Consider the following 16,755-nt stretch of genomic DNA (forward strand, 5'->3'; position numbering starts at 1 on the left):
AGATGTTTGCGTGATCACGTTGAGATGTTTGCATGATGACGTTGAGATGTTTGCGTGATCACGTTGAGATGTTTGTGTGATCACGTTGAGATGTTTGTGTGATCACGTTGAGATGTTTGCGTGATCACGTTGAGATGTTTGCGTTATCACGTTGAGAAGTTTGCGTGATGACGTTGATAAGTTTGCGTGATGACGTTGAGATGTGTGATCACGTTGAGATTCGTGATCACGTTGAGATGTTTTCGTGATCACATTGAGATGTTTGCGTGATCACGTTGAGATGCTTGTGTGATGACGTTGAGATCTTTGCGTTATCACGTTGAGATGTTTGCGTGATGACGTTGTGATGCGTGATCACGTTGAGATGTTTGTGTGATCACGTTGAGATGTTTGCGTGATCACGTTGAGATGCTTGTGTGATGACGTTGAGATGTTTTCGTGATCACGTTGAGATGTTTGCGTGATGGCGTTGAGAAGTTTGAAAACTTATTTATCGATAACTTATTTGTGTGTTTGGCTTATTGTCCTTCCCCCGCACCTCCGATTAGCACGGTTGGCTACGTACGCTGCAAAAAAGGTTGACATGCATACACACATAGTCTGTACTAATAATCTTTTTCCACCCACATTCATGAGCATTGTCGGCTTTCATAGGTTTCTCACTAAAATCCATTGCCTTAAGAGTCTGTTACGGGCTATACTGGGTAGGGCGTCTTTGTCATTATGTGTATGACATATAGTATATGTGCATGTATACTATATGTGTGTATCTCTATCTTTGTCATTGTGTGTATGACATATAGTATATGTGCATGTATACTATATGTGTGTATCTCTATCTTTGTCATTGTGTGTATGACATATAGTATATGTGCATGTATACCATATGTGTGTATCTCTATCTTTGTCATTGTGTGTATGACATATAGTATATGTGCATGTATACCATATGTGTGTATCTCTATCTGTGCCGAGCGATCGTGTCGTGGTTTGTGCACTGCGCTACGTAACCCTGTAACCCGAGTTCGAGTCCCGCTCACGGGCAACAACAGTTGCGTATATTTGAAGCAGTAACGGGCCCTCCTTTGGGTCGACTCAGAGTTAAATGAGGATCTGGTGCGGTGTATAAATAACCGTAGCACTGGGGAGACAAAGGCGGACCGGGCGTGACGCTGGCCACCCACCCCCTCGTGTGCCGTGCCGGCCTTCATAGGTGCTCGCTAACAGCACTTGCTCCGACAGTCTGTTAAGGCCACACGGGGGATCTTTGTCTTGTGCGCGTGTGTGACCAGAATTATATTACCGTATTGATACCGAACACACGTTTAGCGTGCGTCTTACTTTCTGGTGCGTCTTATAATACGGAGAATACGGTAACAAAACAAGGCAATGTATAATCAAATTTGAATGTGTACCTTTCAATTTATAATTGTAATCACCTTTTACAAATGTTCAAATGAGTGATGGTTTTGTTGAATACTCCATTCATGAAGACTGATTATTCTTATCAAGTAAAACATAAAAAAATGTGTCAACCTTCCAAAACAAGTAGAGAGCGTGACCTATAACTTAAAAAGGGTCATCACCCGAAACGTCAGATTAAGATACAGATATAGATACCCCCATTAGAACGGTAGAGGAACTGGCGTCGCTCATAGCAAAAGACGCCTGGCCGAGTGGCCCACTCATTCCCAACGCTGCACTCAGTAATAACATTGAGCGCTCTCCTCTGTTACGCTACGGGGACGTCGCTTTCACGACATTCAAATCGCCTGCTTGAGATTACGGCAAGAGACGACAAATAAATAAATAAATGTAATAAACGATGCGAGTCGCTGCTTCGTTTTTTTGCGCAGCCCATCGTTAGCCGCAACGCACGTCAATGCTTGCGAGGACGTCGTCATACCATCAAGCACACACGGGCAGCGTCGATTCCGAGGCGAGCGGGAACTCTGGACCGTCTCCCTCTCCTAGCGTCCACACAACCCTAACCCCTCCCTTGCCCTTCCCCCCTCTCTTACCTATATAACCTCTTACCACGGTATCTCTCTCCCACTTCAGCTAAAAAAAAAAAAATATTCATGTGGCTTTTCCCACCTGATGATGATTGCTTGTGTTGCGATCGAAACGTCGTGATTTCATTTATTTTATTTCATAACTACGTGACTTTACCGAAAGAACCAAAGAGTATGGAAGTCTGGACCGGTTTCTCCACCCCGCGTCTCATCGGCAGAGTCGACCCTCCTTCAACCAATGCTGGGTGAACTGTCCATCTCACCAGGCGAGGACTCCCTCTCTCTCTAACCATGTCGGGTCCTTGCTGAAGGCGACGTTATATAAGCACCCGACTCAAATCATAGACTGCACTAGATCACCTGTATTAGTTTTTTTAATTATGTATTATGGAATGTTATAGGATTGTTTATTATTCGCAGTAGTAGCAGCAGTTGTATGGATAGGCTTACCTTGTAATCTAGTGGCAGTGCCTTACGCCGATAAATCTCTTAACTCCAAGCCAGCCCGAGGCAGCCTGGCGGTAGCGTTCCGCAAATGTAAACTTCGGATTATCCCAACCAGAAGTCTAACGCGCGTGTTTCCAATGACCCCAAGCAAAATCTGGCAGTAATTTACGTATCACTAATATAATAATGTGTATCTTAATAGCGCACGTGTGTGGAATACAATAGGGGTATCATCATCATCATCATCATAATGGGCAAACCATTGTTGCATAAATGCCTTCCAAAAAACAGCGCCAAATCTCAGGAAAGTATTTTGTTATTATTACTACTACTATCGAACCAATGTCCTTTATTTACCCAGGAAAGCCTCGTTGAGTCTCGAGACTGTATTTTAGGGGGGGGGGGGTCCTGCTACCCGGATGAAACCCCAGCTCCGCGAACAGCGGAGGATAACGATTTAATAGAAATACGTTCCCGTCGATAGATTTGAGAATCCGATTGCTGTGCGATTATCACCACCCATTCACCTCCCAACCCGACATCACCCCGGTATTCCCAGACATTCGCCCATCCGAGTACTCTGACCAGGCGCAGCACCAGTTTAGCTTTGCACGATCTGATGAGATTGGGCACAGTCGCTGTGATTTGGTTCGAATCCCGCCGGCAACCAACAGCCCTTAATTATATCGACTCCGTCTTAAACTAGTACCTGGTGCGGTGTGCAATCAACATCAGCACTGGGGAAACAAAGGCGTCGATTCCTCGTGTGCTGTGTCGGCCGACCTTAATAGGTGCTTGCAAACAGCACTTGCCCCCAAAGCAGTCTATCAAAGGCTATACGGGGAGATATTGAATCTTCCTCTGCGTTCAGATTGTGTTCTTACGTGCATTGGCGCCACGGTGGCAAGGAAATGTTAAGTCCCTCGCCTGGTATGCAGAAGGTCGTAGGTTCGATCCAGACCCTGACGCCTGCTGCTGTATATTTGGAGTTTCTGTTGTCTCTCTCTTCCCCATGGTGAGATGTTAACTACCTCGCCTGGTGTACAGGAGGTCGTGGGGTCGATCCCGACCCTGATGCCTGCTGCTGTATATTTGGAGTGTGCGTGTCTCTCTCCCCGTGGTCGCGTGGACTTTAATACCAGTCCTCCGGTTTTCCTCCACATTAAGAATCAACATCAGGCGTTTAAAGTACTTGGCTGCTGCGATACAATTCCACATGATGAGCCACTTCCTTGAGCTATAATTCGTGATAGCCAGGTCGCTTCTGAAAAAGAGGTACACGGCTCATGTGGGCCTTACTTGGCACAAATAAAAAAAATTGTAGATAGTTTAGTTTACATGTTGATGGGAGTTTAATAGGTGCTCGCAAACAGCACTTGGGACCTGTGGTCTACTGGGTTTCACGGAGGTATGGGGGGGGGGAGGAGCAGGGGGCAGTTTGTTTGTGCGTGAGTTGATTGGATGATCTAAATGTCGCCCCGTTGTCACACTGAACAATATCGAGTGGGAGTCACTCAGCTGCTCGTAAACAAAGTTGATTGATCGAATCTGATGATGCGCGTCAAACGCGTCGCGCGCTTGTATCTTGCGTGTGCACGTGTACACACACACACGTGTGTTTTATACGTGTAACACATATATACACACACACGACAACAACGAGAGTACAATGATTCCTCCCCCAGTGTAGTCGTGCAATTAAGCCAGCCGATTATCTGAACCGGACCTGGGGCTCCCCTATGTCGACTCAGTCTCAATTGAGTACACGGTGCGATGTGTAAACATCGCCGCTAAGGAGACAAAGGCGGCCGGGGTTGTGGTGCGGGTCACCCACCCCCTCGTGCGCCGTTCCGGCCTTCATAGTTGTTCGCTAACAGCACTTGCCCCAACAGTCTGTTCAGGCTGTACGGGAGGGATCTTTGAGTTGTGTGTGTACATGTGTGTATGTATGCACGTGTGTTTTTTGTGCGTTTGTATGTGTATATGTGTATGGAGAATGTGTGTGTGTACATGTATGTGTGTTCGTGGGGAGCGGTAGTGTAGCGGTTAGCGCGCTAAGCTATGAACCTGGCGACCCGGGTTCGATTCCCGCTCACGACCAACACCAGTGACGATTATCTGAACCGGTCTCGGGCCTCCCCTAGGTCGACTCAGCCTCAAATGAGTACCTGGTGCGGTGTGTAAACATCGCCACTAGGGAGACAAAGGCGGTCGAACGTGGTGCTGGCCCCCCACCCCCTCGTGTACCGTTCCGGCCTTCATAGGTGCTCGCTAACAGCACTTGCCCCTACAGTCTGTTAAGGCTATATGGGGGATCTTTGTGTGTGTGTACAGGGGAGCTTGGTTTTTGTGTTTGGAGCGGTGGTGTAGCAGCACGCTGCGCTACGAATCTGGCGAACCAGGTTCGATTCCCGCTCACGGCCACCACCGGTGACGATTATTTGAACCGCTCCCGGGCCTCCCCTAGGTCGACTCAGCCTCAAATAAGTACCCGGTGCAATGTGTAAATATCGCCGCTAGGGAGACAAAGGCGGCCGGGTTGTGGTGCCGGTCACCCACCCACTCGTGTGCCGTGCCGGTTTTCATAGGTCCTTGCTAACAGCACTTGCCCCAACAGTCTGCTCAGGCTGTACGGGGGATCTTTCTTTTATATGTCTGCGCATGTACTGGTGTACGTGTTTGCGTGCGTGTGCATGTTCGTACGTGTATGTTTATTTTGTGCCTGTGTGTCGGGGAACGGTGTCGCGGTGGTTAGCGTTAGAGTTCGATTCCCTCTCACAACCAACATCCGTGACAAGTATCTTAAACCAATCGTGGGTCTCCCCCAAGGTCGACTCAGCCTTAAAATGGGTCACTGGTCAGGGTGTGTAAAAAGAAACATCGGCATTGGGGAGACCAAGACGGCCGGGCGTGCCGACCTTAATAGGCGCGCGCGAGCAGCACTTGCCCCAACCAGTCCATGCGGAGCTACACGGGGGATCTTTGTCTGCGCCAATTTAAATGCACGTGCGTTAACCTGAGACGCGGTGGTGGTGGTGTGTTGTAATTTCACGTGTGTGTGTGTGTTCTATAGTAATTGTGTCAGCGTGTGTCTGTGTGTACCTTGGCACGAGTGCCGAACGCGTCACGTCACGTGATGTAGTGCGCGCAACTCGCAGATAAACGCGAAATGATTAATCGGCTGGCCTAATCCTCACGACAAACTCGTGCCGTAATTAGCAAAAAGCGTCAGCTCGACTGCTTTGGCAATCGTTTAAAATTGAGCCATTCGAAGGTTCAGCGGGTGGAGCGGTGGCGCGGTGGTTAGCGAGCGAGCGAGCGAGAGAGAGAGATTTCGTCAAAAGCGGCCAACCTGAGTTTAATTCCCGGCTCCGGCTGTAACATTCGGAGGCGGAGTGACGGCTCAACCAGGACTGGGCTTCGCTCCTCCAGACGCTTTCATCAAGCCGGCGCTGACCTGCGCGGTGCAGTGTGGCCAAGCGAACACCCCACAGACCGACACGGGCGTGGAGAGAAGGGCCATCATCCAGCAGTGGATTGATGAATGTCTCCCAAAATAGTTTTTTTTAATGCCGAATTAACTTGGCAAAGATGTGTTTAAGGTTTATCAAAATACATACACGGTACGTGTTTTAAAACGGCGCAAACACTCACATATACATCTATATTTACGCTGTCTATATGCTTATATTTTTACACTGTGCATATTTAAACTGTGGTCGTGTTTTAGATTGTCCGTGTTTAAACTGCCTATATATTTATAGCGTACATACGTTTAATCTGTCGGCATAATCACACTATACGTAGTTACGATGTGTATACGCGTAAACTGCCGACGAATTTAAACTGCAATTGCATGCAATCTGTGTGTGTAATTAAACTGCCTATACTTGAAGCGCAGACTGTCGACATTGATGAAACGCTGTACGTTTACAATGCATAAAAAAAGTGTCATCTGTCTGTGCATTGCACACGTGTAATACATTTAAACTGCGTCTATAATGAAACTGCGCTGTGTGTGTGTGTTTTTAAACTGTCGATTCGTATAACCACGTTCCCGCTCAGGTGTGGGGAGTAGTGGCGCAGTTGTTAGCGCACTGCGTAATGAACACGGGAGTTGGAGTCCCGGCCACGGCTAACATCAGTGGCGAATGTTTATGCACCAACCCCCCCAGCCCACCACCACAAACCACCTTCCCGCTTCAGCAAACGGCACTGACCAGCGTGGTGAAGTATGGTCAAACAACTCCCACCGAAAACTGACACGAGGCATGTGTGATACCACGCGCGCGTGTGTGTGTGTGTCTTCAGAGGGGTGTCTGTGTTATTCGTTATGGCTTTTATCGTAAATTCATATACAGCACATACAATTTAGTTGTGTGTATGTTAAACCTTTTTCGCACCGTACGTAGCCAACCGTGCAAATCGGACGTGTGGGGGAAGGACAACACACCAGGGCACACTGAACTAAACTAAAGATAAATGGTTTAATTTTCACTTTATTCGGAATTATAAATTTAATTAAGCATATAAAACAAAAGTGAAACTAATCTTTTAAACAAAATGTTTATATTAACCACAATAACATGTTAAGTGTGCATTTCATTGATAGTAATTATTTAATTCTACAAATATTTTTTTTATATCGCGGTTGCCGTGCCTAAGGCTCCCCCCCCCCCCCAAAAAAAAACAAGCGGCCAGCAACATACAGCACTCATTAAAGTTCTGCATTGATTCGAGCTAACGCAATTCCGAAAAGACCAACGCAACGTACCGTAAGCTAACGAATGCGTTGAGTTTTTGTTGTCATTATTATGCATTGATGTGGCTACAAAGAAGGTCCATTATGCGAAACGTCGACGATTACACGTTTTCCTGTTTAGGCCACACACGCACACCGCTGTTGTTGTTGTTGACTACACTTGTGCACATCTGCCAACCCAGCAGCATAGCCAGATATTTGTACGTCGGTCTGAACTTTTTTCGCACCGTACGTAGCCTAACCGTGCTTAACCGAGTTTGCGGGAAAATATTAAACACACATTGGTCTAACGAATACAGGCCTCCGTGAGTGACTGACTAATGTAAAAACACATTTTTATTGATGTTCTGGAACGGTTAAAGAGCTGGAATGTAACACATATATGGTTCAGACTACAACAATCAGTCGGCGCTTTGAGACTGAATCGGTTTCACTCACAGGGTAGGTTCAGCCTGACGTTCCGCATTGCTCATCACACATTATGGAGTGCCCATCATCACCATCAGTGGACCGAGTAATTCGCCTCCGGAGCGTGGCGCTAAGGCCGATAGAAAGTCATCTCGCGGTTTTGCTCTCACGTATCTATTGACTGTTGATGCTAGAACATGTGTGTGCGCCGTATCGTGTGTGCGCGTTACACGTGTGCGCACCTGATCACGTGTGCATGTTATCATGCCCGGATTTTTTAAAATATATATGAACGAACCCTGATCCTATCATCACGGCTTAACGCACATCAGCCGCATGTCTACATACCCGGCACACAGCATCAAGTAAACCTCTCTTGCTGTGACTCCTCGTCCCCCCCTACCACCTACTCCTGCAGCCTATCAGCCATCCGGAATATTATTCACCGAGGAAATGTATCCTTGTTCTATATGCGGTGGCGTATGTTGTATAGATGTGGGCAGAAGTGTGTGGGTGTGTAAAGATGTGTGTGAGTTGTGCATTTATAAATGGGTGTCTGTTTTGCGTTGTGTGAATATAGGTACATGCATGACTGTGTGGCTGTATTCGTGGGGTAATGTCTAACCATCAGCACAGAGGATTGTATACACGTATACATGTATACACGTATATAATGTACACACGTGTATACAGGTGTGCGCACTGTGTACGTGCTATGAAGTCGGGTCGTTGCCCGAAACGTCGCCTAATTGTACGTACTTTTTTTCCTTTTAAGGCCACAGTGTTATTGACGAAGGTGGCGAGTTGCGTGTTGTTACTGCGTGCGCGCTCGTGTTTAGGCGTGTGGGGAGCGGTGGCGTAGTGGTTAGCGCACTGCGCTACGGATCATAACGACCCGAGTTCGAATTCCCATTCACGGCTTGCATCAGTGGCTCGTGGTATCGGAACCGATTCTGGAACTTTCCCCTGTCGACCCAGCCTTAAATCATTATATATTTTTTTCATCGAAAATGTTGTACGTGTATATATATACATACACGCGCAAACACTACCGCTATACATCGTATCGAGTTAATTCGGGTAGCATTGGAAGCGATATTATTCAATATCACATGAACGCCAGAGTGAGATTTTTGACGGTGGTGGTTAACCGGGACACTTCGCGTTGATGCTTCGCACTGCATTGTGAACTTGGCGAGGTAAGTTCCATCCCCGGCGACGGCTAACATCACTGGCGCGAGATATCGGAACTCCCACCACCACCACCGCACAACACCCTCTTCACCAACCGGCATTGACCAGAGTGGTGAAGTATGGCCAAACAACATTCACGATTGACGCGGCGCGGAGAGGCCTTCGTCTAGCAGTGGATTGACAAACGGCTGTACACTCTTAATGACTACTGTCGTGTTCCGAACGTATTCACTTGCAATATTGGGACGATAGTTGACTGTGGGTGTAATGTAACTGCGGTTGTACGTATACGGTGAATGAGTTAGTGTATTAGTGAGTGAGTGAGTGTATTAGTGAGTGGGTGAATGAGTGTATTAGTGAGTGAATGAGTGAGTGTATTAGTGAATGGGTGAGTGAGTCTATTAGTGAGTGAGTGAATGAGTGAGTGTATTAGTGAGTGAGTGGGTGAGTGAGTGTATTAGTAAGTGAGTGAATGAGTCAGTGTATTAGTGAGTGGGTGAGTGAGTGTATTAGTGAGTGAATGAGTGAGTGTATTAGTGAGTGAGTGTATTAGTGAGTGGGTGAGTGTATTAGTGAGTGGGTGAGTGTATTAGTGAGTGAGTGAATGAGTGAGTGTATTAGTGAGTGGGTGAGTGAGTGTATTAGTGAGTGAGTGAATGAGTGTATTAGTGAGTGAGTGGATGAGTGAGTGTATTAGTCAGTGAGTTAATTGGTGAGTGTATTAGTGAGTGAGTGAGCGAGCAAGTGAGTGGATGAGTGAGTGAATTTACAAGTCGGTGAGCGAGCGATTCGTGGGTGAGTGAGTGGGTGAGTGAGTGTATTAGTGGGTGGATGAGTGAGTGTATTAGTCAGTGAGTGGATGAGTGAGTTAATGTACAAGTCGGTGAGCGAGCGATTCGTGAGTGAGTGGGTGAGTGAAAAGGCGGAGTGTATGACCGCACTCCGGAGGTGAGTTATTTAGTGAGCGGGTGAGCCGGTCACTGAGTGCGTTACGTGAACGGATTGGCGAGCGCATCGGTGAGCGCGTTTATTGTTGTTGGTGGTGGTGGTGGCGAGCGACAACGGGGGTTTGCGTAAACAGAGTGAGTGCGTGGGTGAGCGCGCGAAGGAGTCGCTGAGTCGGTTTCAGCGAGTTTGTGATTCAAGTTCTAGCCCGCGTGAGACCGGGATGGAGTATCGCGTGCAACCCGTGACCCTGGGGGGCATCAGTCCGCCAGTAGGGGGGGAGGGTGGCGATGGTTGCCCTCCGTACGTCCCCACTAGCGAGACATTTTGCGGCGTACAATTTTTATTGTTGTTGTTGTTATTATTGTTGTTGTAAAAAAAAATAATGTAAACGCTCGCACGCGCACTCCCACGTCACGGGGATATTTTTAAACGTCCACGCGAGCTAAGCGAACAGCGCGTAGCGGTAGTAGTAGTAGTAGCGGTAGTAGTAGTAGTAGCGGTAGTAGTAGTAGCGGTAGTAGCAGTAGTAGCGGTAGTAGCAGTAGTAGCGGTAGCAGTTGTAGCGGTAGCGGTAGTAGTAGCAGTAGCGGTAGTAGTAGTGGTAGCGGTAGCAGTAGTAGCGGTAGTGGTAGCAGTAGCGGTAGTAGTAGTAGCGGTAGCAGTAGTAGCGGTAGTAGTAGCGGTAGCGGTAGTAGTAGCGGTAGCAGTAGTAGCAGTAGCGGTAGTAGTAGCGGTAGTAGTAGTAGCGGTAGCAGTAGTAGCGGTAGCAGTAGTGGTAGTAGTAGCGGTAGTAGTAGCGGTAGTAGTAGCGGTAGCAGTAGTAGCAGTAGCGGTAGCAGTAGTAGCGGTAGTGGTAGTAGTAGCGGTAGCAGTAGTAGCGGTAGCAGTAGTGGTAGTAGTAGCGGTAGCAGTAGTGGTAGTAGCGGTAGCAGTAGTAGTAGTAGCGGTAGCAGTAGTAGTAGCGGTATCAGTAGGGTAGTAGTAGCGGTAGTAGTAGCGGTAGTGGTAGCAGTAGTAGCGGTAGCAGTAGTAGTAGTAGCGGTAGCAGTAGTGGTAGTAGTAGCGGTAGTAGTAGCGGTAGTGGTAGCAGTAGTGGCAGTAGCGGTAGCAGTAGTAGTCGCGGTATCAGTAGTGGTAGTAGTAGCGGTAGCAGTAGTGGTAGTAGCGGTAGCGGTAGTAGTAGCGGTAGCGGTATCAGTAGTGGGAGTAGTAGCAGTAGCAGTAGTGGTAGTAGTAGCTCGACTCCCTCCGGTTAAAGTCACCGCCGCGGTGATGATCGGGCGCGGACGCTGGAATTCGAACCGCGAACCTCTGGCAACGGATGGGGACGAACGGCACGGTGGGCGAGTGGGGTGTGGTGGTGAGCGAGTGGGGTGTGGTGGTGAGCGAGTGGGGGGCGTGGTGAGCGAGTGGGGTGTGGTGGTGGGCGAGTGGGGTGTGTTGGTGGGTGAGTGGGGTGTGTTGGGTGAGCGAGTGGGGTGTGTTGGTGGGCGAGTGGGGTGTGGTGGTGAGCGAGTGGGGTGTGTTGGTGAGCGAGTGGGGTGTGGTGAGCGAGCGGGGGTGTGGTGAGCGAGTGGGGGTGGTGGTGAGCGAGTGGGGTGTGTTGGTGAGCGAGTGAGGTGTGTTGGTGAGCGAGTGGGGGGTGTTGGGTGAGCGAGTGGGGGGTGTGGGGAGCGAGTGGGGTGTGGTGGTGAGCGAGTGGGGTGTGTTGGTGAGCGAGTGGGGGGTGTTGGTGAGCGAGTGGGGGGTGGTGGGTGAGCGAGTGGGGTGTGTTGGGTGAGCGAGTGGGGTGTGGTGGTGAGTGAGTGGGGGGTGTTGGGTGAGCGAGTGGGGTGTGTTGGTGAGCGAGTGGGGCCGTTGATGAGCGAGTGGGGGGTGTGTTGGTGAGCGAGTGGGGGGGTGGTGAGCGAGTGGGGTGTGTTGGTGAGCGAGTGGGGTGTGGTGGTGAGCGAGTGGGGGGTGGTGGGTGAGCGAGTGGGGGGTGTTGGGTGAGCGAGTGGGGTGTGGTGGTGAGCGAGTGGAGGGTGTGGTGGTGAGCGAGTGAGGGGTGTTGGTGAGCGAGTGGACGGTGTGGTGGTGAACGAGTGGGGTGTGGCGGTGAGCGAGTGGGGTCCGTTGGTGAGCGAATGGGGGGTGTGTTGGTGAGCGAGTGGGGGGTGTGGTGAGCGAGTGGAGGGTGTGTTGGTGAGCGAGTGGGGTGTGGTGGTGAGCGAGTGGGGGGTGGTGGGTGAGCGAGTGGGGTGTGTTGGGTGAGCGAGTGGGGTGTGGTGGTGAGCGAGTGGGGTGTGGTGGTGAGCGAGTGGGGGGTGGTGGGTGAGCGAGTGGGATGTGGTGGTGAGCGAGTGGAGGGTGTGGTGGTGAGCGAGTGGGGTGTGGTGGTGAGCGAGTGGAGGGTGTGGTGGTGAGCGAGTGGGGTGTGGTGGTGAGCGAGTGGGGTGTGGTGGTGAGCGAGTGGGGGGTGGTGGGTGAGCGAGTGGGATGTGGTGGTGAGCGAGTGGAGGGTGTGGTGGTGAGCGAGTGGGGTGTGTTGTGAGCGAGTGGAGGGTGTGGTGGTGAGCGAGTGGGGGGTGTTGGTGAGCGAGTGGAGGGTGTGGTGGGTGAGCGAGTGGGGTGTGTTAGTGAGCGAGTGGAGGGTGTGGTGGTGAGCGAGTGGGGTGTGGTGGTGAGCGAGTGGAGGGTGTGGTGGTGAGCGAGTGGGGTGTGGTGGTGAGCGAGTGGAGGGTGTGGTGGTGAGCGAGTAGGGGGTGTTGGATGAGCAAGTGGGGTGTGGTGGTGAGCGGTAGTGTCGCGGGTTAGCGCCGCTGTGCTGCGACCCCGGAGTTCGATTCCCGCTCTGGGCCAACACCACTGACAGATATCTGAACCCGTCCTGGGTAGACACAGCCCCAAATGAGTACCTGGTGCGGTGTGTAAAACATCGCCACTGGGGAGACAAAGGCGGCCGGGTGTGGAGCCTGCCCACTACCACCACCTTCGTGTGCAGCTCCGGCCTTTTATAGGTGGTCGCTAACAGCACTTGCCCCAACAACATGTCAAGGCTATACGGGGGGTCTTTGTCTTTGTATTGGGTGAGTGTGCTTTAGAAGCACGCTGCTAAGCGCGCTGGTGAGTTGGCTGATGAGCGAGTTTCACGCATAAGAAAATTAGTTGGTGATTAAGAAAATGTTTTAATAAGGAGGTTGGTGGGGCGAGTTCGTGAGCCAGTAGGTGAAAACATGAGTGAGTAAGTCGTATTGGATTACTCTGTAATTATCATTATTATTCACGTTAATGATAGTTCTATATTTTATTGGAATTCCGAGTGTAGCCATTGATTGATATTGTTACCACATTTCTATTTTGCTCATATCTGTATCTGTACTTGTGAGTGCAGTTTTATTGTATGTGCGGTACGGCGCTTCGAGAAACTTCAATATGAAAGGCGCTTGTTAAAATAAAGGTTGTTATTATTGTTGTTGGTGAGTGAATGTAGTCCTAAGTTGGTGAATTAGCGTGTGAGTATATATGTGTTTGAGCCAGTGAGTGAGTAGGTCAGTACATTCGTCAGTAGGTGAATACGTGAGTGAATGTGTTTATGAGTTGGTGAGCGTACTGATGCGATGGTGGGAAGGTAGGTAGGTGAGTGGCTATGTAGGTACATGGGTGAGTGGATGGGTGAGTGGATGAGTGAGTGCATGCGTTCATGGCAGGGTGAGTGGATGAGTTAGAGTGGGTAGGCAAATATATGAGTGGGTGGGCGAGTGAATGTGTAGGTAGGTGAGTGAGTAGGTAAATGAGTAGGGGAGGTGAGTAGGTGAGTGAGTGAGTAGGTAAATGAGTAGGGGAGGTGAGTAGGGGAGTGAGTAGGTGAGTGAGTAGGGGAGTGAGTAGGTGAGTGAGTAGGTGAGTGAGTAGGGGAGGTGAGTAGGGGAGTGAGTAGGTGAGTGAGTAGGTGAGTGAGTAGGGAAGTGAGTAGGTAAATTAGTAGGTAAATGAGTAGGGGAGTGAGTAGGTGAGTGAGTAGGTGAGTGAGTAGGGGAGGTGAATAGGTGAGTGAGTAGATGAGTGAGTAGATGAGTGAGTGAGTAGGTAAATGAGTAGGTAAATGAGTAGGGGAGTGAGTAGGGGAGGTGAGTAGGTGAGTGAGTAGGGGAGGCGAGTAGGTGAGTGAGTAGGGGAGGTGAGTAGGTGAGTGAGTAGGAGAGTGAGTAGGTGAGTGAGTGAGTAGGTAAATGAGTAGGAGAGTGAGTAGGTGAGTGAGTAGGGGAGGTGAGTAGGTGAGTGAGTAGGTGAGTGAGTAGGTGAGTGAGTAGGGGAGGTGAGTAGGTGAGTGAGTTGGTGAGTGAGTAGGTGAGTGAGTAGATGAGTGAGTAGGGGAGTGAGTAGGTGAGTGAGTGAGTAGGTAAATGAGTAGGGGAGTGAGTAGGTGAGTGACTTGGTGAGTGAGTTGGTGAGTGAGTAGGTGAGTGAGTAGGTGAGTGAGTGAGTAGGTAAATGAGTAGGGGAGTGAGTAGGTGAGTGAGTAGGTGAGTGAGTAGGTGAGTGAGTGAGTAGGGGAGGTGAGTGGGTGAGGTGAGTGGGTGAGTGAGTAGGTGAGGTGAGTAGGTGAGTGTGTAGATGAGTGAGTAGGTGAGTGAGTAGGTGAGTGAGTAGGTGAGTGAGTAGATGAGTGTGTAGCGAGCTGAGCGCTCCGTCCACCCACCCGCTCTCTGCCGCTCCTCGCCCCCGCTCGCCCGCTCCGCGGCGCCGCGCGCCTTCTCGAGCGCCGCGCTCTTCCCTCGCTCATCCTCCTCGTCCCCCTCCGCCTCGTCCCCCCCTTCCTCCTCTTCCTCCTCGCCCTCTTCCTCTTCCTCGTCGTCGTCGTCCTCCTCTCCGTTCTCGTTGCTGCCGCTGCCGTCCCTCCTGCGCTTGCGAGAGCTCACCCCGATGAGCGCCTCCACTGAGAAGGCGTGAGCGCGGGAGCTGAGCGCGGGACCCAGACGCCGCTTCTCGGCCATCGCGGATGACGCTGCTGCTGATGCTGCTGATGCTGCTGGTGATGATGATTCTGCTGTTGCTGTTCCTCCACCTGTTGCTGATGATGATGTTGCTGCTGCTGGTGGTGTTGTTCCTGCTGTTGTTGATGATGATGCTTCAGGTGTTCCTGTTCCTCCTGCTGCTGCTGCTGATGATGATGATGCTGCTGGTGTTGTTCCTCCTGCTGCTACTGCTGATGCTGCTGCTGGTGTTGTTCCTGCTGCTGCTGATGATGCTGATGATGATGATGCTCCTGGTGTTGTTCCTCCTGCTGCTGATGATGATGATGCTTCAAGTGTTATTGTTGCTGATGATGCTGCTGCTTCTAGTGTGGTTGTTCCTCCTTTTCCTGCTGATGCTGCTGCTGCTGATGCGGCTGCTGATGCTGCTGCTGATGCTGCTGCTGACGATGGCGCTATCGCTGCCCGCTGTGTGTCTGCGTCTGTTGCGGAAGTTTTGCCTCTGGTATCGTTCCTGTGGATGCTTCTGCTATCGCGGCTGTTGCGTGTTTACTGCTGATGTTGTTTGACCGATGATGATGATGATGGTGGTATGACTTCCAGTGCACTTTTTGCCGCAGCTGATGATGATGATGCTGGTGCAGTTGTAACTCTCTCTCTATTAATGTTGCTGCTGATGCTGCTGATGCGTGTCCGCTTCTGTTGGTGATTAAAACGCCGCCGCTGTTCCTGCTGCTGATGATCGTCGCTTCTACTCCCGCCGCCGCTGCTGCTGCTGCTGCTACTGCAGCTGAACTTTATTTTTGTATTTCGCTTGCTGCTGATGATGATGTCGCTGATGTTGCTGGAACTTTGACTGCAACTTGCTGCTGCTGCTGATGATGATGATGCCGCTGATGTTGTTGCTGCTGCTGTTGCTGCTGCTGTTGCTGTTACCGTCACGTGAAATTAGAAATCCTTCGGGCGCAGTGCGAGAAAGTCTCAACTCAAACAAGCAAAACAGCTTAAACGACAAATCCCACGTCAGCCGCGTCGGCAGCGGGGCCCTTTCGCAGGAACCCGGCGCAGCCCGAGTCGCGACGAGGCGAGCGGGACAGAGGGAGACCCGACCAGAGCAACCGCCCCCTCCCCACCCACCCACCTCCGTCCGGGGCCAGGCAATCTAAGTTCGACTCCCTGCCGAAGTGTCGCGGACGACTGCTTGATGGACGAAGCTCCCACCACCCCCCCCCCCCCACCCCCCGTGTGACGTCTGTAGCGGAGCGAAGGACACTTTTCTTACGTTGCCTTTGACGCCTCCCACACCCCCACAGCCCCTTGCAAAAAGCAACGCCGCCCCTGGCCTCCGCCGACGGGTGCCGAGTAATTTAATTTTGGTGTTAAAACTGTCAACGCAGGGACGCGGCGCAGGAGACGTCGAAGGCGCTGGGAGTCGTGACGAGCAGGCGCACGTGTGAGAGAGTGAGAGAGAGACGTGGGGCGGAGCGCCGGTGGTGATGGTGCTGGCGGCTGTGGTGGTGGTGGTGGGGAGGGAGGGTGAGTGGGTGGGTGGGTGATTGGGGGAGGAGATGATCGTGCTGATGGTGGTGGTGGTGGTGGTAGAGGAGGGGGGGGGAGGGTGGCAAGGCAGTGGGCGAGACGGTTTAGGGGTGGGTGGGTCGGGGTAGCGGAGGAGGGTGTGAGTTTTAGGGGGAGGGAGAGTGGGGTGATGGAGGGAGAGGATGGGGGTTAGGGAGGAGAATGATCGTGGTGGTGGTGATGATGATGATGATGGGAAGGAGGTGTGGGAGAGTGGGAGGGCTGGGTGGTTGAGGTGGTGGGGGGGGGGGGGGGATAGAGGCGATGGGAGTTTGGGAGGAGATGATCGTGGTGATAGTTGTTGGTTGAGTGTGGGGGAGAGAAGGAAGAAAGAAGGGAGGGAGAGAGGATGGTCGTGGTGGTGAGGGAATGAGGGAGGGAGGGTAAGATGGGGGAGAGGAAGGAGGAGGAAGATGATCGTGGTGGTGATAAGGGAGGTGGGATGGAG

At 51.1% G+C, this 16,755-nt stretch overlaps 1 protein-coding gene across 1 annotated transcript in view; it reads right to left on the reverse strand.

Annotated features, from left to right (window-relative positions):
* LOC116952936 (uncharacterized) overlaps positions 1–16,243 on the reverse strand; it is a 72,889-nt gene extending 56,646 nt beyond the window's left edge. The window contains exon 1 of the mRNA XM_032972678.2: positions 14,456–16,243. Within this exon, the coding sequence (XP_032828569.2) occupies positions 14,456–14,750 (295 nt within the window). The 5' untranslated portion in view covers positions 14,751–16,243. The remainder of the gene's footprint in view (positions 1–14,455) is intronic.
* Positions 16,244–16,755: the final 512 nt, after the last annotated feature.

Source organism: Petromyzon marinus, chromosome 49 (genome assembly GCF_048934315.1).
Source record: "Petromyzon marinus isolate PM22_M1 ecotype Great Lakes invasive population chromosome 49, UKy_Petmar_22M1.pri1.0, whole genome shotgun sequence".
NCBI lineage: Eukaryota > Metazoa > Chordata > Hyperoartia > Petromyzontiformes > Petromyzontidae > Petromyzon > Petromyzon marinus.